This window comes from Cyrtonyx montezumae, unplaced genomic scaffold (assembly GCF_038088225.1).
Source record: "Cyrtonyx montezumae isolate F1298 unplaced genomic scaffold, pur_monq_1.0 scaffold_0, whole genome shotgun sequence".
Classification (NCBI taxonomy): domain Eukaryota; kingdom Metazoa; phylum Chordata; class Aves; order Galliformes; family Odontophoridae; genus Cyrtonyx; species Cyrtonyx montezumae.
This window is the reverse complement of record NW_027071824.1, coordinates 47947490-47970620: the sequence shown is the minus strand read 5'-3', so window position 1 is coordinate 47970620 and position 23131 is coordinate 47947490. Positions and strand designations below refer to the sequence as shown.

The window sequence follows — 23131 nt, the reverse complement described above, 5'->3', positions numbered from 1 at the left end:
CACTGTTGTCTGGAACATCCTAACAAATTCAGTTAACCGTTCATATCGTAGAAAAGTACATCTCTGCATTTACATAACAAAGACGATTCTTCAGACTACATACAAACTTCTTACAGATTTCTTTATACAGACCTATGGCTCTAGTGTACATCTATAAAGCTAAGTTTCATATATAGGAACATCTACTTGGGATATGTTCTCACCTCTACTCTCCTGATGCATTTTGTACAGATTCCTCTTAAATCCAACCATATTTTGAACCAAGAACCTTCCTCTTGCACCTCATCTCTAAAACCTCGACACTGGCTAAAACAAAGAACAGTAAAACCATAAGCTACCCAACAAAGGAGTTAAATTCACTCATGCTTCCACAAAAGTAGCAATTGAAAGCCTGTTTTCTCCCACTGTGAACGAACATTGTTGACCAACTCCTTTAGCACATAGTTGCTGTGATTCTTCTTCAAATGCTTCTGTTTAATATTAGTTAATGATATGCTACTTCTCTATTTGTACTTCTAGATGAAAATAGTAAGAACTTTAAGCATGGTTAAATCAGCTATTAAACACAAGTAAATGTACCTAAAGCAAGACACATATCCTCAAGGTCTCTAAAACTTTACTAAAACTACAGTGCAACATTGCAGGTCAAAGATTTCAGGCACCACAGACATACTGAAAGCAACCTCTATAAGCATCACAAGAATGCAGCGTAACAGTATGAGAATATGAACATCAACTCCAGGCTCTTTAAAACCATCTAGGGAAAACAACGACAGAAGGAAATTGCTAGTAAGGAAGCAAAAAAGTTCTGCAATTAACTGAAAGACAGCTGGTAGCTGTTGATAGCTCTACATTATACAAAAATACGGATGATCTTTGTCATAATCTCAATTCAGGGTTTCCATAGATTCTCATTAGATAATCTAAAAATCTTCCAGAATGAAGGGTTGCCTCCTTTCAGTGGCACAGAAATGAGCTCTGTGTAGTTGTGTACACTTCTACAATGCAGACTTCCTCAACTACTCCTGATACACATGTTCACAATCATAGCAAAGTCTTTTCCCCCCAGACCTTTAACGTGAAAAAAGAAAATTTTTTTTTCTTTTTAAATCATGCTTCCAATGGGGGAATCCACCAATTTTCCATTTAAGTTTGATGGGGTAAAAAGCATTTAAGACTGCAAAAAAGTGACAGTTTTAACTACTTTAAAAACAAAGCAGTCACAGTTCTCCTCTCTCACTTCCCCTAACCTGAAGGAAGTCAGCGAAGAAGGAAGTGAGATGAAAGGAGTAAATACACTTAATCTGAGAGTGGTCACTGCACACTGCTCGCTCTTTCTGCTGTCTTTATATCGCCAAAACTGATGCAAGAAGTCCATCTGACTTAACATAGTGAGGCACTGAAAAAGAATCCCTTTAGCAGGGAGTTTTTATACTCTCTTCAAAGCTTTTCACAAAAAGCTTTATTGTCAGTACTGAAATCACAGCTAAAATAGAGGATGATGCTAAACATACTAGATCTCACACTTGATATTTTTTTCTTTCTTTTGTTTATTACTTGCATTAAGGTAGAAATTTAATTTTTTCCCAATAAAAACTAAAAGAAAAAGCCCTCCAGAAATAGGCAGTGGCACAAGTCTGTTGAAAGCAACAACAACAAGCAAAACAGGAATTTACAAGGATTTCTGCAGAAGATACAATCACTCCTCTCTGCCATCTACTGACCCAGAACTCCAGGCAGCACCAGAATGTTTTCAAAAGAAGCAATCAGCAAAAAGTCTCTGAACAACTCAGTGCCTACATCCCAAATGACTAGAGGTAATCCACCTAGAACACTACTTCACCTACAGCAGAAAAGATTACAATGGGATTATGTGATTTTTCTTCCAGATAAGGCTACAAATGCTGCTTGAATACATATATTAAATATTGAATAGTATCTGAATATGTTTCTAGTGCTTATACAGTGACAGTTTATGGCTCAAAAAGTTCTTCCCATGCTGTTCTCTGAAAATGATCTCTAATCTCTTTCCTGCTTGCCTCAGGTGACTCTGATGAACGCAGGCCAGGAGCTCTCTCTAATGTGAAGGTAGCAAGGAAGAATGTGAAATCCTCCATAAGACCACTCAGCAAAGATGCAAGTTCGGGGTGCTCAGGTCCCATGGCACTAACATAAATATGAAAAGAATTCTTGTATGATGCTCCTTGTTTTCCTACCAGAATGCCAAATATTCATCACACTCCAAAATACAGATGACAGGACATATTAAAGACAACTCCCCTAGATGTCACCTTACCTGATATTATTTTATCCACAACTGTATAAATTAGAGTTTCATACAACCTTCTACTTAGAAGCTCTGCTCTTCCTAATGCTTACCTAGTTTTAGCTTTTTAGTAGTAGAAGCTGCATTGTAAATGTGAATGCATATTAAATAATTGATGTATTTTCCTCACAGGACAAGTGAAAAATGCCCTAGGGGAAGAAAGGAGGCAGGAAAGAGGATGAAAGAGTATCACAAAGAGTATCTGAGAAGATTAAATGATATAACGGGCTTTTAAAACTTGAATGACAGCTGCTGGGACCTTCAAGTGCTGGGATGTAAATATAGCAGAAGCTGCTCCACCAATAAACCCTAGAATATCTGCTTACAGAGCTGACCCTGACCAAAGACCCTCCATCCTGTGGGAGGGGATAAAGTCCCAGTAGCGTGTACAAGGAACTGGCAGGGGAAGACACCATGGGTTACACTTTCCAATTGAAAAAGGCAAACTCATCTGCAGGATTTCTGTTGCTTGAGGACTTCTATGTATTTGGTGAATGACATGGAAATCTGATGCATACTTCAAGAAAACCAAGTCTCGGGTGAAAATAACCCATCATTCAAGTTGTATGATGTCACAGATATATGATGCTCTAGCAGTATGACTACAGTCATTCAAGCCAATTTCACAGTCACTTAAAGGGAAACTTAATAGCTTATTTTATTCCTATCCACTCCTAGAAACGTGATTAAACTTCTAAAAGAACCCAGGCTTCAATTTATTTATTTTTAATCCCACCAAAACAACAACAAAAAACAGAAAATGAACAGCCAACCTCAGAGCATTCAGTACTTAGATTCCACTCAAAAATACAGACATTTTCATTGTAGCAAGGAACAAAAGCACCTCTTCTACAGGGAACAGTGTTTAATACAGGCTTAGGTGAAGTGCACATTTCTGAGTGTCAGGATAGATAACATCCAAGTAACACAAAGCTGACACAAAGAGGATGGGATGCTTCTTCAGAATGTGAAGTTTGGCAAGCAGGGAAGAAGGAAGTCAAGGAAGAATGACTCCAACTTCTTTATTTTCCTCTTGACAAATAACTGAGCTATTTCACCAAACTTACACCACTATTTGCCAAGATCCAAATGCTTAAAGATTGACCTCTACTTGAGAAGTCCATGAATTTCTCTGAAAATCCATCATGTTCCAAAATCACTGAGCAGAACAGACAATGAACACAAAGTATATGTGCCGGCTCTCAGGATCCTACTGCTAAGGCACCTTCCTGACTGACATCAAAACAGAGCGAGTGAGCTAATATTTGAGACATACACATTCTCAATCCCATTATCTTTAGCAGCATGCTCCATGAAACAAAACAAGAACCCCTTTAAGTTACTCATAATTAGGTTTTACAACCTGAAAATGTATTCTGCCCAAGTTATATTTAGTAGCTACTCCCATCAGCTTTTCTTCCCTACTTGCACCCCCAGCAGAAAGAAAAATGAAAAGAGTGCATCATACCATGGTGAGGTCCTGCTGAAAGGCTTGGTATAAGAAAACTAAGCAACTCTGGAGCTGTCTGTACCATGCCTTCTTGGCATACAAAGAAACACTACAATTAAATTGAAGTAATTTGATTATTTTTTTTTAAATCCATTAGCATGGTAACATTCAATAAGAGTGACTGATCAGAGATTCTTCTGGGCCTCCTAATATTAAGTGATAGAACAGGAACGTCTTAAGTATTCTGAAGAAGTCCTGCCTATACAAAAATGCACTGACAATATATCAAGCACTATGTAGCAGTGCTTCAAGTTGTGAACAGACCATGCTTACTCAGATTTCTGAATGAAAAGACAGAGACACAATTAGACATCCATCTTACATCACCACTTCTACCAGGACTTATAAAAAATAAATTTAACAAGCAGAACATCAACTCCCTGATGAAGATGTTCAGATCAACTCTGATCTTCTGAATGCAATCCAGGGCTTTGCATTTATTTCATTTCCTTCCACCTTCCTTCTTAACAGAAAGAATGAGATTTTTCCAAAGGCTAACGGCATGCAATGTCCAAGAGCAAACTACAGTCAGGATAAAATGAAAAACAGTAATAGCACACCTTGTTTAAGCATAGAGAAAGGTTAAAAATAAAAGAACTTTCAAATATAGAATGTAAAAATCTTGTCCTTCTGCTTCCTCTATCTGTGGGCTTTGTTTCCCTTCCTTCAAAAGCTAAACTGTATCCACCTACCACTTACTGTCAAGGAAACAAACAAACAAAAGGCACTAATAAAAAATCCCCACCACATTAACCACCTTTTACAGAAAGATAAAACCTTTTTACATTAATCCTGAAATTAAGAGCACACTGAATTAGAAATTTAGACCTATTCTGACAAAACTAATATCCCCACATTTATGGTTTCTAAGACTTCTCTTCACAGCTTCCCCCAGCCCACATCAGCATTTCTCACCTTCAGCAATGAAACTCAGCTAGTCAATTCATATCCTAATTTTCCTACCTTTGCAAAACATCACGTCACTTAAATCACAAAACACTTATCTTCCTCATGCCTTTGTCAAAACCCAACTCTCCCCCAGACCACAGAGGTTTGAAAAGAATACAAGAGCCACCCGGCACTATTTTCTAAGCCTTGAACTTTCAAAAAGAACAAATGCTTCTGAAATAAAGTATGACCAAGTAGTTGGATTTGAAGGAAAGACAAGGAGAAAAACCTCAATTTCCTGTACCAGTATATTTACAAGTCACTGAACATCTGCACAAAAAAGTTCACCTGAGATTTCCACAAGACATTAATATTAATTCTGAAATTAAGTTTTTGCTTTTTAGTAGGTATAGTAGAAAGGAAATAGCAAGGCCACATTTCATTCTCTAAGCATTGTTAAAAATTCTAATGATCGCTGACTTGTGAGAAAAATTCTCCTCGCAAAATCCCCAAGGGCTCTGTCCAAAGCAGCACATGGAGAGCAGATGGCCAGCATCAAGCCTGCAATTTACCAGTCTGGCCTGGCAGTCCCACAGATCACAATATTCTTTTCTTTTGGTGGGTGTGGGGAGGGAGCAGCTGGAGATGTAGATAGCTAGGTATCTTAGGCAACTGCACTTTCTACTAAAAATGTGCATACATTCAACATCCAATCCTGGCATAGACTCCCCCCACTGACTTTACCTTTACATTTCCTTCTTTTCTCCTCTAAGATTTTCTTTTCTGCTAAAAGTTTCTTAAACACGGTGGCAAGAAGCATAATATTAAAGATGCAGAAAAATTGACCACTACATTTAAGTACCACCAGATGCACAAACTTCATGAACTAGTTTCTGTTTCTCCCTCTTCACTTCTTATTTCAGAAACTCCTAATGCAGCTTGCAATTACACTCTACAAAAAGTACACAAATGGTCAGTCATTAGATGGCAACAAATGACTTTCAAACTTGTGGCAGCATCAGTGTCATTCCCCTTCCCACCCCCCTCAAAGAACAGCTATTTTGGTCTCTTAAGCCAGGAGAACTATCTGATGAAGAGGTGCTGTTTCATTTCCTCTTCTTACTCCCTCTCTCTCAAATTGTAAAGCCCTCAAGAGAAGGGAGAAAAAAAAGCAGGCAAGAATGGTTTCAATTCAGATACTGCATTTTAAAATACTGTTCTGCAACATGTGGGTAAGTCAGCTTGTAAATACATATATAAGCAAAGACCTTCATCCTCCCTACAATTCCAATAACAAAGAAAAAAAGCAGTAAGACTCCTGTATTAATAACCATTTAATATTTCAATTTTACATCAAAAAACTTGAATATTTAAATTAAAACATCTTGCCAAACCCAGTAAGGGTTTAAAACTAAAGTATGTAGAAAGAAAGTTGTAAGGAATCTCCTTTCTAAAGAGTTCCTTTCTAACTGTCAGATGAAGCGGGACAAAGGGCAGCAAACAATTCCCTCTCCTACAAAGACTAACAAACTTCTCAGCAGTTAGATTTCTCCCCAGGAACACTCCGCCCTCATGTATATTATCCTACATCTCATATAGTACAGCATCCCTTTCCTCATTTCTATTGATTCTCCCTGTACTACCTCAGTCCAGCTGTCCCCTCCTCCACATAGAAAAGCACTGGAGAAAACTATACTATAGGCCTATTTTCATTTCTCTTACTCTTGAAAAATCTTACTGGGGCATTAGGCTTGAGGTTGCCTTCTTGCAGAGCCTTTCTCACTGTCTTCTCTCCTCCTCCCACTGTCATACACCATAGAAAGGGCTGTAATATTATGGAGATGCTGCTACCTTAGAGGCTTGAAATCCTCCTTAACAAGAGCAACTTTGAAGAATTATGATTTAATCCAAAGCAAGTTTTGACAATCTATAGATATAGTTAATATGACCTTAATATAACAGTGACCTTTGTTTATTTGAGCCTCCAAAGGAACCTCAATCAGAAAAAGAAAGTTTTGAGGGCATGATCCTATGATTAGGTGCAAAATGCCATTCAATAAAACATAAACCTATTTCCCAAAAGAAATAAGAAATTAGAGGACAGTAACCCTGTTTTCCCTAAAGTTTCATTGAGTATGATTTCACTGCTGGCACACACAGTAAATATCAGAAAGCAGTGCCCTTTCAGCAACTCCTAAATTCCTTCCGTTTTTACCAACTGTTTACCAAGCACTGCTGCGCAAGATATTATTCCCCTATTTAAGTCCAGCACCTCTTCTAACTGCAGCTATCAAAAGATGAAACAATTATCAGCTCTGTTGCAGAAATGCAAATTAATGTGCATAACTCACACAGAAGTAAGTTTATTAAACCTTGCCAAAACAAAGACTTGGTCCAGTCAGTAAACTATAGAACTGCATACTCTCAATAGCTCTGGGAAAAAAAAACAAAATCACCATTATCTTCAGAAGCATGCCTTTAAAATAGTTTGGATTATTTCTCTCTGAGAAACTTCTGAAGTTTAACAGTGTACACTCACCTTCCACACTATCAGAACAGGAGGTACCAATCCCAGTGTCCCCACTGTCGGAAGCTGTACTGTGTCTTCTGACAGGATCGCTTTGACTGCTTGACACAATGCTTGCAGACTGCAACAGGGATTCTGTACCAGGTAACCGTCCCACAGAGGAATAATCTGAGCCTATAAAGAAGGAAGCCAGAAGTCTGTCATTACAGATACAGTACACAATTCAACAACAAAATACTAGTCAAGATGAAAACTGAGCACTACCTGTCATAGATAAGGTTTGAAACAGAATCTATGCCAATGTTTGTTTTTTCCTTTCCAAGAAGCTCCAGTAAATACACTTTCACTACTTAAAAACACAGTCCTTAAACTGCTCTCATGATAACTTCCCAAGATAATTACCATGCATTTCCTATTCTAGGATTGATTCTGAACATACAGCAGGATATTGCATTGCAAGCATTTAGCTACAAAGAAACATGTTTCAGCAACAGAAATCAGTTGAGGCTTTTGCAGTTGAAACACAGTCATTTCCAACTGCATAAACTGCACTGGACTGAGGTTATAAAACAAAGCAAGCACTGGTATCTTAAGCCACTTGTTTTCTTCTTGTGTTATATCACAAGATGGACTATTAAATCAAGCAGGCACGTAGGCTTTGTGAGAATCCAGGGTTTGCTACATTTTGTTATTTTAATAGTGTTTGAAAGGTTACATTTGAAAGCACAATTCAGAGCAGCAAATAGTTTCTCTGTTCAAAGAACTGTTGAGAATGTGTCCTATTCTATTGAAGTGGAAAATATAACCCAGAGCACAGCCCCGAAGGACAATCACAATTTCTAATAACCATAATCTAAACCTAAGCATGGCTTACAGTCAGCATGCCAATCACCATATTTGCACTCCACATCAGCAGGGGCAGATAAAGAACTCCAGAGATAAGCACAGCCCAGGTTTGGTGTTCTGTGAAACTGCTCACATACACCCCCTCTAGCAGCAAGCTTTGCATAACGCTTTCAGCAGGAAATGACTCAAAGCCTATCAGCCTGCATATAGTGTCTCTTCGGCTACACATGAGTACTCTGAGGTCACTTAAGCACTTTCAGCAGCACCCGAAGTCGTAAGAGCTATTTGTCTCCACAAGGACTTCCACAGCTCACCCTTAATTCCAGCTCTATTTGTTTCACAATAAATCAAGTAGTTCAGAAAATGGTGTAAAAATGAATATACATATTAACCAAGCCCAAACACATTTATCTGTGGAAGTATAAACATGTACACGCTTCCCATTAAGCAGTCAAATCATTAAACTTACCAGCCAAAGCAACAGTAGTTGCTCACAAAACCACTTGTAAATTGAGGAATACAGTATGCACTTCTTAACTGTATGCTGCAATTAACTGCAACATGACATCTAAATGTGCCTTCTGTAAGTAGTTCTTGGAGGCTTTTGATATCTCTGTCCACTTGTGTCAAATTCAATCTCTATTGAGAGTTCCCTCACCTTTCCATTAAGGCATGTTCCTGTATTTTCTCTTGCTTCTTCAGTATCTCACTAACCCTTGTTTTTCACCCAAGCCTTGTGCAATGCATTTCCTTTTCTTCCTCAAACTATCTTTTCTCCCAAGAGTCACTTAACCCTTCATTAACCCTCAGAGTATCTTTCAAGGAACAGGCAGCAAAACCTAAAACCAGAGAACCAGGCATGAGCGCCCACGGCTTGCCAGTTGCCAGGCTCCAAGGTCCCAATAGGGTGCTACTCCAGTACCGTTCCTCTACCACCCACTCTGTATCACCACCAAACGTACTGCCATGTGGCAGTTCCACATACAGCTGGTGGGAAACTGGGACATTTCTTTCTCTTCTATCACCCAGCAGTTCTTTCATTAAACACGCTGGCTGCTTCTGGAGCAGCAGTCGTATTCTCCCTCTCTTTAAATAGCTCTGCTCTCCTTAACAGTTTTACGTCACACCCCTCAACCTGCATCTAACTATTCCAGCAAGAGCTGAGTTGAATTATGAGAGCCTAAGCTAATTAAGCCTGAGGCAGTTCTGATTTAGGAGATATTTGAAATACATTTATAGAAGAGAAAATTAGTTTAATTTACCCTTTATTATGTTTTTCTCTGCAATACACCTCTTCAGAGGATTTCACTTTTTATGACATTAAAGTGTTAACAGAACTGCAGCAAATAACATTACTACCACACATTAAATCAATACATTAAGTGCAAAACTCATTTGACTTCTTGGTCAGAGAGATGTTCAGTATCTGGACCACAATCATCTATAGACATCCCCTCAAAAAGGGCAGAGTAATAAAAATATTCCTAACAGTAAGAAAAATGTAGGCTTAAAATAGCACAGAAGGATGGAATAACATAGGTAATGAAGGACATTCAGAGGTCATCCAGTTCAACCAGTTGCTCAAAGTAAACCAAAGCTAATTATAATTAGATTAGACTTCTCTGGGCCACATCCAGCTGAGTCTTGAACAACTCTAGGGACAGATGCCACACCATTTCCAGACAACCTGCTTCAGTCTTTAACCATCTTCAGTGCAAAGAAGATTTTCCTAACACCTCATGAGCATCTCCCATGTTAGAACATATCCCAGAAGATAAAACCATACCAGCTAGACCCTACAGTGATAACATAGTAGGGTGCAGACAGTCATCCCCAGCACAATTGCTGTAGTTAGTGTAAGTCGAGGAAACAGAAAGCATTACACAGAGTGTTTTGGAATATCTTCTCAATTCCACACCTACAGGCACAAAGATAATGAGCACATCAAGCTTTAGGTGCTTTGCTGTAGCACAATCCAGTAGGAAAGGATAGCAAGGAAGGAACACGCCACTTTTGGGGCATGTTCCCCCCAGGAGCTGGAGAGCATTTCCAAGTTACTTGGTAAAGACTGACTCTTTAGCCAGCAACCCTAAAGTGCTCACCCAAATATATAACTTCACACGGACCAGCATGAGTGCAGCACTGGTTCATTAATACTGACTCAGCTCAGGCTGACAGACCCCAGCTGGCTCTCCAGGGAAGCACTCATGCCTCTGCACTGTGCCCAGGGCCACAGAAGGTCTTGCTGCAGCACTCCCCTTTCCTTATTCCATGGGGCCAGGCTGCTTTCATGCAATAGTCCATATGAAAAAGCCTCTCAAAGCTAACAGAACCCAGTCCCAGAAATGGCAAATAAATAAAGCAGTAAGATAGTAGAAATACACTCATTAAGAAAAACGCTCATTAAGAAAGTCTCAATCAGTAAGCTGTCTTTGTACCAGACAGCTCCATCACTGAGGGAAGGAAGTTACACAAGCTTCACTGAGGAAACAATACAAAAAAAATAAAACCTTACAGATCTTTCCATCAATCCAAGTCAGTTGTTTTTTGTTGTTGTTTTTTAATAAAGTTTTTAAATACTAACTAGTTTCACATTTGGCACAGACTTTCAGAGCCAAGTACTAAAGAACCACCAATCACTCTGTACTCCAGTGTTTTCCATCTCTTTTCCAACAGCTCTCTGTAAAAACATGATCTTCCACACAGCAAACAGATGACACTAAATAAACCAAGCATAAAAAGGGAAAGATGCACAGGACTGCCCTTACTGCTCAGCTACACACCTGCTTCACCCTGCTGCTGTGATGGCTACCCTGCCAATCACCAGCTAGCATCCATCTGCCCAAAATACACAGTGGGGCAAGAGAAGCAAGCCAAAATCTCTTATATGGTACACCAGACTGAAGGTTACCATTTGACTATAAACATAGCTTAGCAGTACAGGAAAATCTACCTTCCACAGAATTGAATGGGAGAGAAAGAACAGTAAAAAGTGGCATCCTACCTGGCCATGGTTTCAAAGAACATGACAGACTACAGCCAACATGCCAAACAAATATAAAAAGGAGCCTTGTTTATATAAGCAGTTGACTGCAACCTTGAATTTGGCCAGCAAAATTTACTGGCGTGGTGCTGTCTCTCTAGCCAAAGCATTTAAAGCAGATCAGTGAACAACAAAGTATAGGAAGTAAATCACTTATTAAAGTACAGTAGCAACTGAAAGTTCACTCCACAAGAATAAGCAACTTTTTCCTATGACTTAGTGTAGGGAACCTGCTTTGGCAGGAGGGTTGGACTTGATGATCTCTATAGATCCCTTCCAACCTCTGTGATTCTGTATTACAGACAGCTGGCAGAAAGGCAGCTAAGTTAATGCTGTATCATTACCACTCCTAATTTCAGTGGCATGCACAGATCCCAAATGATCAACACACACAAAATAACAGCATCACCACCTTTATACTTGGTTGCTAAAACACCTCTAACACGCCTGGTTGTACAAAAATTATTTTAAGTGGCAGCTATGACATCTACCTAGATACTGAACAAAAACACCAGAAGACTTAAGTGGCTTCCACAGGAGAATCTGCAGACAGATTGTATCCAGAAGTGAACTACCAGTGACAGCCAGTGCAAGAGTACACAACTAAAGGATTCTGAAGGGGAGGTTTTACTATAGTGCTATCAAAACCTAACAACTCAATACTTATTCTAGTCAGCATGGATGTGACCAGGCTATAGAATAAACTTCCACACCACGATGGCAGCATAACCGGCCTGAAGTGCTTCCACGGACAGTGTCAAACATTGTCTTGGTGAACTGTTTGCTGGACTGTGGGAATAAAAGGTTAGAGTTCTTGAAAATAAAAATACAAAACCCGGCACACACTTCACCTCTATCATCCTTCCACAAAATGAGCTGTGACTAATTAGTAACAAGTGTTCAAAACAAGTTCCAGGCCTACAACACGGTCTCTTCTAAAAATCCTGTGTTTATGATGAACAGTGGTCTGGAAAAAATTGGGTTCTTAACATATTCAGGAAAGTGGACAGATGACAGCAGGAAGACACTCCTCTTGATGCCCCAGAAGTTGGTGGAAGCTCACAGCTCTGCTCACTGCCACGAACCAAAGCACCAGCAGGTCCCAGCCCCACCTCTCGAACCAACACAGCTGAGAGTAGGCGGGTGATGCAACTTCATCTTAGTGCATGAACAAGCAGAGGGAAGTGGGATGAAGTGACAGCCTTAACTACTGAATCTATACATTTCAGCTTCTCCAAAGCACTTTACAGTGTCAGATAGCTGAAATATGATTCATCCTGAGGACTCACATCCCCTATTGGTGTGCTTTCTTGACAGAACTTGAAAACAATTTAACCATGTTCTCCAAGTTTTTCAGTTGGAAACTGAACAGAGTAACTATGAACATCAAGAAAGATAAAAACGTACAACAAAAGGCAGAAATGAGTTCAAGTAGAAGAATACTGACAGAAGGCTTTTCATTGCATTTTTACTGGTATAGTCTGATAGTATACTACATAGCATATAAAGGCCCATCCACAAAATAATTCACTTACTGGAGAAGGTATAAAAGTGTCATAAATTGTATCAGCTGAGAGAAGTAGAGGAAAAAAAAACCCAGAGAAGAAAGTCCTCAAAGTACAGTCCTCAAAGTGATACTGCCAGTCAAGGGCATGTTTAATCAGAACTTGACTAGAATCATACTTTAAGGAACATGTGTTCACAATTTAATTTCCTAAGAGAGCAATATTTTAAGTTGACTGTGACAACAAATCTGGTTTATTTTGCCTCTGGAATTCCTTCATAAAGATTAACTTTATTCTTTAATAGAAATAGGTAAATACACAAATTTTCTTCATAAACCATAGCCATGAAAACTGACTTCTGTGTAAAACAGTATCCGTGAGCTTTTACAAGTTACACATTTTTGTGACTAGAAAAATGCGTATGGCACTGTACAATACCAAGTCAACATGTGACAAAGTCTCTCAAGCTGGGAAGCATGCAATATAGAAGAGTGAATATGAATTTAAAAGAAAGGTGGCAATTTAGCAAGGTTCTGTAAAGCTCCTCTGTCACTGTAGTTAAAGACACAGCCAGGTATTTCACTTCTCATTGAACCACACAGGACAGAAAGCAAGAGGTGCCCATCTCTATGTACCAAGAAGACCAGCTGGCAAGCTTATTTCACTAACAAAAACAGGTTTGAGCTGAGAATGCTGTGTGACATTAGCGCTAATTGGATCTATTGGTTAGCTGCTACACACAAGCTGGTCACTCTTCCCACCCACAGATTTGCTGTGGTTTCCTAGCAAAAGCCCTACCACTGCATATACCACAGAAGTGCTTCAGGAAGAAAATCAACCCCATTTACAAACGAGGTTCTCTTCTAATTTGATCTCCAAAGCTGTCCCAGAAAGGGGACAGATAGTTGCAACGCTAAGTGAGGACTGGGAATGTATAGGTACGCATAAATGCCCAACAGCAACTAGCTTATCACTAGACTGAAGTGCTTGGCCAATCAACCCTACTGCCAAACTGTGCATTAATGCCAATTCTGAACCGGAGCAAGACAGGCATAAATTTCTGCAAGCTTCACTATGCAGGACAAAATCTGTTTAGCTAGCAGAAAGCTGTGCTCAACATAGCACTCCACTAGCTAAAAAGGTCACAAAATCCTTACGTTGGCACAGTGCATAATAATACTCAGCCTGATTTCTAGACCAGAAAATATCCAGAACAAGGACTCAATTTGTAACAAAATTCCTAGTTTTTACACAGATAGCATCTAGCCACGTTTATTTAATATCACCTCAATAGTGACATTCCTACTGTTGTCAGGAGAGTAAGGAGTCTGCTTTCATTTCACCGCTGACAGGGCAAGACCAGGCACTGTGTCCAACTGATGATAGCTCTCCTGTGAGGTTTTCCCCTTCCAGAGAGAGCCCATTTGCATAAAGCAGAACTTCGACAAGCTGCAGATGTTTCTCATTTCAAGTCTGGCACACTGACCGCGTGTATTACGTCATGCCTGCTATGCTGGCTTGCCTCTTTGTCTTTGGACTACACTATTCACCCCACAGAAACACAAAATAAACTTCTTAAGTTTCCATTCACTTCCACGTAGTGAACGCAGTCAAAAGCCCACCTTTTAAGCTTGCTAAATTTATCATAATATGAAGAGATGAATGTCTAGGAAAATAAGCTTAAAGTTATATAAACTTAGAACAGCAAGCCCTCAGGACACCCAGTCAGCTTCTAGAGATTCAGAAGGCTATGTACTGTAGGTGAGACACTAAATCCTCCTCCTAAATCCTTTTATCTTCTACGTTTAAGCCTCTCTTTGGGCTTAGCCATACTGATATTAAAAATCACAATCAGGTAAGTTGTTCTGATTTTTTTGCTGTCGTAACATTCTGCTACCAGATCAACCTCTGTCCTTAAAACAATAAGTCCACCTCCTCTCTGAATAGGAAAAAGTAATCACAGCTGCAACAATGGGTTAAAGAGCAATAAAAGAAAAAAGATGATTTTATGCTGTCCCCACACTTAAATTTTTCATTTTTTCAAATAGGAACATAATTTCTCCTAATAATCAGATCTACAGATTACTATTTCCTTTAGTGCCAAGGATAAGACAGAGACAAAAATAAATAAATAAATCATTTCACGGAACCAGTTTGCTAAAACATAATTATAGCATTTTTCCATCTTTCTTCAAAGAAGCTTAACATGCATTACACACACGGTAGAATTTACTTTAATATGGATGGACCAGAGACAGAGCCTTCAGGCTGCATTTTCAGTCCACGCTTACAGAAGTCTGCACAACACATAACCGAGTTCCCAAATTAAAGTTAAAAGGGTGACATTCTGGCTTAATGTAAGTCAATAGGAGATTTCCTTTACTAACTTCTAAGGCTTATGAGACAAGGTAAAATTTTCTCCCAAGTTCAGTTTCTCTGTTCAAAAAAAGAAAAAAACCTCTCTTCCATGCATATCTATTCAAAACAAGCAAGGAAAAATACTCTGAAATTTAAAGAAACAACACAATAGTTTAAAAGATATATATGTATATTTATATCTTTCATACATTGTTATGACAAACTACACATAGAATACTTCCAGACAAAAAAAAAAAAGTCACTTCTGTGCTCCTAACTTCTTCTCAACTACAATCACTACTGATGCAAAACCTTTTATTATAACAATTCTACTGAAGACACGAGCTCTGTTCAATCAATTTGGTATTTAGGATGATGAAGCTAACAAGTAGAGATCAAGATGACAACTGTTAGCTGGGTCCTCCACAGCTCTCAGCAAGAACAATAAAGTTTTAAGTAACAGCATTGTCAATGCCTTCTAGTATTCCTATACTCCCACTTTCAGCCTTTGATCAGTGCAAGTCACTGAACTTTTCATACAAAGCATTTTCACATGTATTAATTCTTAAAAGAATGTTACCACAGGTTAAAATTTGCAAACAAAAACATATTTGCTATAGAGTACGCAGGAGAGAAGACACCATCTTTTAAAGAAACACAAATTTAAGAAAGGCCATTTTTATTCTAAACCTTAAAAAAGTTGCAGCTTCTCACACCATCTGGAAACTATGCTTACAAAAGGAACAAAGCAGACATTAGAAACATACAGATACCTTATAAGGAATCTCAGATCTCACTCCAAGCTGCTTCAAGAATGTTTCTTGCCTGACACTGTAAGTCTCTTAACATATTAGATATCTAAAAGTCTGAAAAGGATCATTTGCTGTAAGCTTGTTCCAAGTATTTTAATACATAAAGAGACAGCATGGTTTTTTTTTTTTTTTTTTTTGGCCAGTACTTGTCCTTCAGGAAGGTAGAGATAGCCTCCTACCACCTTGTCAGTCACTGTCCATTACTCTGGACCAGTTTTAACCTGAATGCAAGTCCAGTAGAATTAATGTCACTTTCCAGATCCTCACCCTTAATCTTCCTTGGCCTTCGCAGCAAGTCTGAGGATTAATTATGGGTCTTCTGATATCATCAGCAATTCTGCACTGGAGAAGCAAGGCTGTGCTAGATCTCTCCACTACCTGCAAGCTGCTTTACAGCTAGCCCATATGACACCAGGCATTCTGCACTCACCTAGCACCAGCACAGGCTCTTTCTGCTGCAATGGCTCAAACAGGAGTCAGGCAAATGTAAATCCCCCATTTATCAATTTTTTACCATTAGTATTCTCCTTGTTCCAGTCCTCCAGATCAGTTTGTCATAAGGCTGAATAACTGCCAGACCAGGCCCCTTGGAAGTAGAAAGGATGCATGAGCAGAAGTACCCCTGTCACGTCTTCATGTTGAATACTGATTAAAAAAAAAATCCCCACATAGTGCACTGGAAGTTAAAGAGTTAATACTTCAGTTCATAGAGAGGCGATAGTTCTGGGCATACCTGTCTCCAAAAAGAACTACGTACCCCAGAGGACTTCACGTTACCTTCCATGTTTTCATTTTCTAATCAGAGGGGAAGATAAAACTGTTGACAAGTCACAAAATCCCACAAAAATCCATGGATCCCCCTGCCCCATTAGTCATGGAACCAGGCTGAACTGGCCCGTAAACCGTTGACAACCCCAAAGCACTGGAACTAAGACTAGATCATTTTTGCTGCAAAAGGAAATCACATTCTGAAATTCACACACACAAACCATCTCAGGCAATTCTGTTGTATCTTCCAAATTTCAGGGAATATTATACCCTGAAAGTAAGTGAATTCTCAACCTTTGCCCTTCTCTTATTTGCATCACTGCTTCCTCTTACAGTAGCCATTTGACTGAAAAATCAACCAAGGTCACTAGGGATGCAGAACAGAAAGATGTGATCCACTTACAGCACGGCTGGCTGTGGAGAAATAGGTCACTGGGATACAGCTGGGCGATCAATAGGAAGCTCCAGCCCAGGCAACAAAGCCAGATGCCTGTGGAAAATGAGCATCTCGTGGGCAATTACACAGGAGCCTGCAGTTTTGGGCTGAAGGAGGGTAGGGTCAGGACTACTATAAGCCAGGTATACTTGTGAACTTGTTTACCCAAATTATATCCATCTCATCATCTCTAGCCATCCACTCTCAGGTCCCTGCAGCTTATTCACAGTCTCCCACAAACCATATTTTTCACCTCCTCAATCAGACCAACAGCAAGAAGCTCCCATTTGGAGATCTTAGCAGACCTCAGCATCCCTACTAACACCCTCCCTTAGCACTAGCAGGAATATGCTTCAGGGCAACATGCAGCATTACCTCAGAACCAGCATTCTACTCAAGTCGTACTGGGGGTGAGTGTCACAGGCTTGGCAGAGGGGGCTGCAGCAGTGGCACCTGAATAGAGGCCAGGGCAGCCTTGTGCTCCAGGAAGTACATCTATGAAAAGGTAAATACTGTCCACGGGTGAGGAAGTGAGAGAAACAGCTCTGTTTACACCCAGGTCAGAGAAGGAGAGGAGGTGCTCCAGGCTCCAACGCAGCCCATGGAGACCACAGCAGAGCAGCTCTGCATCTGAGATAGGATCAGGCTGCAGCAAGTTTCATGGAAGACTCAAGTACTCAGGGGGGACCTGCACCAGTGCAGGGGAGAAGTATGAGGAGGAAGGAGCTGCAGAGAAATCAACCATTTGGAATAACCAGAAACCCTGTCTCAACCAGGATGTATTGTCAGAAAGGAAGATAGGCCCAAGAGAGGAAGTAGTGTAAGGAGAATATAGGGGTCATGTGATTTGTGCGTGTGTTGGCTTGTTTAGCTTCTGTCCTCACTTCCCACTACACAAGCGTACATTAATTGGCCATAAATTAAGTTCATTTCCCCCACGCAGAGTCTGATTTCCCATGACGGTGATTAATCCCTTCCCTCAGATCTTAACCTGCTGACTCTGCCATACTGTTTCTCCCTAGTGCTGTAGAAGGGCAAAGTGAGAATCACTGGCAGCCAGGCAAGGTGAGCCCACTATAAAAGGCAAATAGAAAGCCACTTTTTGAATCACATAGCAAGAAAACTGAATGTGCTTTAAAGCAAACTGCAGCCACAATGAGATTTTTATTGCCAGTGTACACTATCAGGACACACCTGAACACCTGACAAACAACTGACAACTAGAACCAAGTCAGCACATCCTTACCACCACGTATTTTTACTGCATTTGGCCACTTGTCCATACGCACAGGTCCTTTAACACTCCTCAAATGCCTGTTGTTAAAACCTTATCATGTCACTGTAAGAAGCAATATTTGGCAGACAAATGCTAGATGTTCAGTGCAGAACACACAGGTGCTCTTATGTCAACAAGCACTTTCCTCCATCACCCACTGCAGACATGATGGCTCACGCTGCCTTTTACTACATGCTTATTCTGTACAACTGCTTCAAATCAATGCAATCATTAAGTGAATTACTGTTTTCTTTCATTAAAGTCTTAAAAGGACAGAACTGTCCTTCTGTGGTGTGAAATCATAAGCCAATATTTCAGTAAACATTCAATACATGAGGTTATAACTATTACTACCCCTTAAGAAAAAGAAAAAACACATAGTACATTCTTACACTGTTAAAGTTTCAATTTTTTTTTTTTTTTTTTTTTTTTTGCAGCTGAGCAGTTAAGGCATTTATGCTTTGTATACACTGAAAGAACAGATATTAGGTCCATAAAAGTGAATTGTCTGAAGGGAGGGAAGAAAACGGCACTGTTGTGAAGAAATGCGAGTAACTCCTGTTCATCACCACCGAAACAAGAGTGTAATTTCACACTGTTACAGCCTGTACAAGATGGCAAAGTTCACAAAGTTCGCCCTGTCTTGTAGCTGGAACACTCAATTTTTAAGCTTAGATAATATATTTTATGACATCCTTTATACACATGTATACACAAGTTTATATACCGTAAGCAATGTGAAACCTACCCTTGGTAACACCAACTCGCATCTTACTGTCTCATCTAGCCTGAGGAGATAAACCTCCCTTTTCAGGTACCCACAGTGCTACCACATCTTCAGCTATATGTTTCCACCACACTAATGAAACTGGCTACAGAAAGGAAACTATTGGATTCCTTCCTCCTTATCCCATCCCACAGGTCCCTCTCTGCCCACTGCTGTGGCACAATGCTGCCCGCGACCCCTACACCAAGGAGACAGCATTCCACAGGCCTCATAACATGCTGTGTCCTCATAGCTGATGACACTTTGACTGTAACATCATTAAATAGCACATGACATACAGTGTCAGATTCACATGTCACACCCACTGCCAGAGAGGGTTAAGAAAGATGACTCAATGACTTCTGGTCTCTACCTTAGGAGCAGAGCCTGTCACCAGGGTTCCAGGAACACAGGGCCGTGGGTGGCTGTATTTACACCCCTTCGAGCACCTTGTTGCTCAAGTGCTTCACCACTTCTCACCTCTGTCACCTAAATAGCCTCTGCCACCAAATGTTAATGGTCAGCAATGGGTAGTACTGGTAGCGAAGTCAAGTCTGAATGAAGGCAGTGCAGTTTTTTGTTTTGTTTTCCACTCTGAAATGTATATATTCCACATCCCACAGGCATCCATTGAACACACAGCGTAACTGACTACAACATGTCTAGATGAACACTCATGGTCTTAAATAACTAATTCACCAACTGTATACTTCAAAGAGCTAGCACAAGGCTTGGAACCCGCATCTTTCACCTCAATTATTTCAAGTGCTGCAGCACAGCAGCTATTGTCTTTAGACAGGGATAAACTATGCCGCAGAGCTTTCATAAACAGTTAAGCACTTACAAGAAGACCGAAAGACTAAGTCAATCATAAGCATTCCCAGCACTAATCACCTAATCATAGAATAGCTTGGGTTGGAAGGGACCTTTAAGACCACTAGTTCCAATCCCCCTGATATAGGCAGGAACACCTCCCACTAGACCAGGTTGCTCAAAGCCCCATCCAGTCTGGCCTTGAATGCTGCCAGGGAGGGGACATAAGAGTGTAAGAGTCAGCTTTTATTGTCTGGGCAGCAAAATGTGTCATTAAAACCTGCTGGCTAAAACAACAAGCACCCATCTAAAGGAAATGTGGAAACAGGACAGCACATCTGAGATGTGCATCACACTGAAAATCAAAACAAAGCAACAACAAAAAGAAATAATAATGATGAAAGCCAAAACTAGAAGTGACCTTGCCTGTTACACTTCTAAGAAAAATCAGAATTAATATGCATCTATTATTGAAAAAAAAAAAAAGATATTTTCCCCATATAAATAGTTACAGTCAGCTGACTACTGAAGAATTCTGTAAGTGAAGTGTAAGACTTTCAAAACATAGAGCTTCTGATCCCACATACATGTATGACTACCACACAACTAGCAAAATATAATGCTTTTCATTAACAAACTGAACTTGACAGGGAAATTGTTATGCTCCCAAACCAGTATTTAAAATTCAATACCATGAGATCTATATTCAGAAGCCGCCACTAAAGCATTTAATTTGGAATTTGGAGGAATTCTTCTTCTGATAGAATACCTTTAATTCTTTAACTCCTGCCCCCTATTAGGACACAACTGTGGACAAAATACTTTTCCCTTGGAAAATTTGCATCCAATCATAAATAAACAAACAAACCTGACCTCAATAACATAATAGCACAGGATCTTTGTAGCCATTAAGTCTTCATTACAATGCCTGTATGCTCCTAACTACCTTTTACTTCTTTAGCAGAACAACTTTGTGACTGTCTGAAGGTAAGACCAATGAAGGAAGGGATTACTATGTTGGAACCACAACGCAGAGACCATATCTCAAGTTCAAACTTCATCATTATGCACTTGCTATCAGCTACTACCTTTTGTTAGTCTGCCTTACCTCAGATGGGAGGTTTATCTACAAAAGTTTTGCTACTTTCTTTTACCTAACTCACAACTGTATTTTGAATTTCACTTTAACCGTGAATATTCAAAGAAGAGGAGGGATGGAGAGCAAAGAAAAGCAAAATATGTTCTCAAATCTCACAGCCAACTGAGAAATTATTTCTTACACAGAAACAAAGAGTAAAACTTATTGATGAGAATTGCTGTATGAAAACACTGACTCCCAACACACACAAAACGCACAGACTAACGAATGGCCCAGCCCAGAGTCTTCTAAAGCAAACGTAAAACACGAACATCAACAACCTTTGGTAACAGCCTGAAGCTAGTGAACGGAACAAGTGTTGCACATGCATGATGCAGCATTCTAGTATTCTTGCCCCTAAAGACAAGCAGATAAGAATTGAAACACTGAAATCCTGCAGTTTCCATCAAAATCACTGAGATTTGTGCTCTTGGTTCAGAGCGTCCAATCTCAGCAAGCAGTGGCACAAAGATAACAATTTCATTTTTGTACAGGAAGCATTAAAAAAAAATCACCATGCTTCAGCAAGGCAAACACATTATATAGAGAAATTAATGATAATAGTAAAGAAAAAAAGGAACAATGCCTTCTTTCACATCATAGGGAGTGAACATTAGGCTATTTGCAGAGATTCAGGCAGCTGCCGAGAACATCTTAGCAGTGCTTGTATTTGCAAGAGAAGCGCTGTCAAGTGAAACCAAAACAATCCTTCCATTTAAATACGTCACCCAACCAAATACACGCTATGCAGCCATGTTTTCCAAGTCCAAAATTAAAACACGATGCCAAATTTCTGAATGAAAACAAAACAAAAAAAAAGTATTACAAGAGCATCACTTTGCACTTGCAATGGCACTGCCAAACCACAGACTTATGCTGCAATCTATTACTTCAATAACGCAAAAGTCTCAAAGTACTTGCAGGAACTCTGCTTGCTGAATTTAGAGCTCAGTGCCTCCAAAAAAACTGGAAAAGGCAGCCCAAAACTAAACTTGGTACCTGGGCTCACCGATGCAACAGCAGTGGTTATGTTCTGCAATCTACTTGTCCCAAGCACTATTAGCATAGGGTCAGTTTAAAACTAAACTTAAACTTGATCCTGCCAAATTGTGAGAACCAGACTCTGATTTAAAGCCCAGAAACCGAGGGGCAAAGTGATGCAAGAAACAGGACTCGAACGATCTTCTTAACAACCGGAATTGGTTGCAACCTAAATAACATAAAGCAAAAAAGCACGAAGGGAAACAAGCCTTCTGCTTAGATCGTCTGACCAACGATACACTAACAACAGAGGGAAGAAATAAAGAAAGAAAAAAGAAAGAAGAAAACAAGAGCCCGATCCACAGAAAGGGATTACGTGGGTAAGCACAGCTTTACCCCGACGCTCCGGGGGAGGGCCTCCCATCCCGGGCAAGCTCGCCTCGCGGCAGAGGGGACTGAACCGCGGAATTAAAAGGGAAAAACACCCCGCTGAGTGCGGGCGGCCCTAAAGATAGCAGCAGACTGACTGCTTGAGCGTCCGCCGAGCCCGTTGCAGCGCTTCCGTCCTCCGGGCGGGGGGAGGGGGAAGGAGCCGCTGCCCCGCAGGCACGGGCGCTGCTGCGGGGAGCTGCACGCGGGGAACGGCGGCACCGGGCCGGGCGGGGAAGGGAAGGGAGGAAGAGAAGAGAAGCGGTGCCGGCCCTACAGCCCCCATCCCGCTCCTTACCCGCTCTGTATCCGCGCGGGCCGGCGCCGAGCCGAGGCTGCAGCCCTCCCCACATGGTGCCGCGCCCCGGCAGCGCGGAGCCGCTCGCCGTCCAGCCCCGGGCGGGCGGCGGGGGCTAGCGGGGGTTTACGGCCGCAGCCATGCTGTCGAACCGCGATCGCGCAGGCGGGAGGAGCCGGCCACACCCGCCGCGCACCGAACTTGCTTTATTGCGCTGCCGCCGTCGCCTGGTTCTCCGGCGCTGGAAGCGGAGCGGGGCGGGGACGTGGGCGGGAGCCCGCAGATGCTGCGGCGCTCGGGGGCGAGCTTCTCGCATAAGCCGGCCCACGGGGAGCGGGCGCGGGGCGGGCGGCTGGGGGGGTGAGGGCCGGGCCCGCAGGTCGTTGGGAAAGCGACAGAGCGCGGCACGAG

General features: G+C 40.9%; 1 protein-coding gene across 2 annotated transcripts in view; it reads right to left on the bottom strand.

Annotated features, from left to right (window-relative positions):
• CEP85L (centrosomal protein 85 like) overlaps window positions 1-22835 on the bottom strand; it is a 105942-nt gene extending 83107 nt beyond the window's left edge. For both annotated transcript variants that reach the window (XM_065734640.1, XM_065734648.1), the window contains exons 1-2: window positions 22721-22835; window positions 7264-7425 (exon numbers count right to left, since the gene is read on the bottom strand). In XM_065734640.1, coding sequence (XP_065590712.1) covers window positions 7264-7425; window positions 22721-22775 — 217 coding nt within the window. In that variant the 5' untranslated portion in view covers window positions 22776-22835. The remainder of the gene's footprint in view (window positions 1-7263; window positions 7426-22720) is intronic.
• Window positions 22836-23131: the final 296 nt, after the last annotated feature.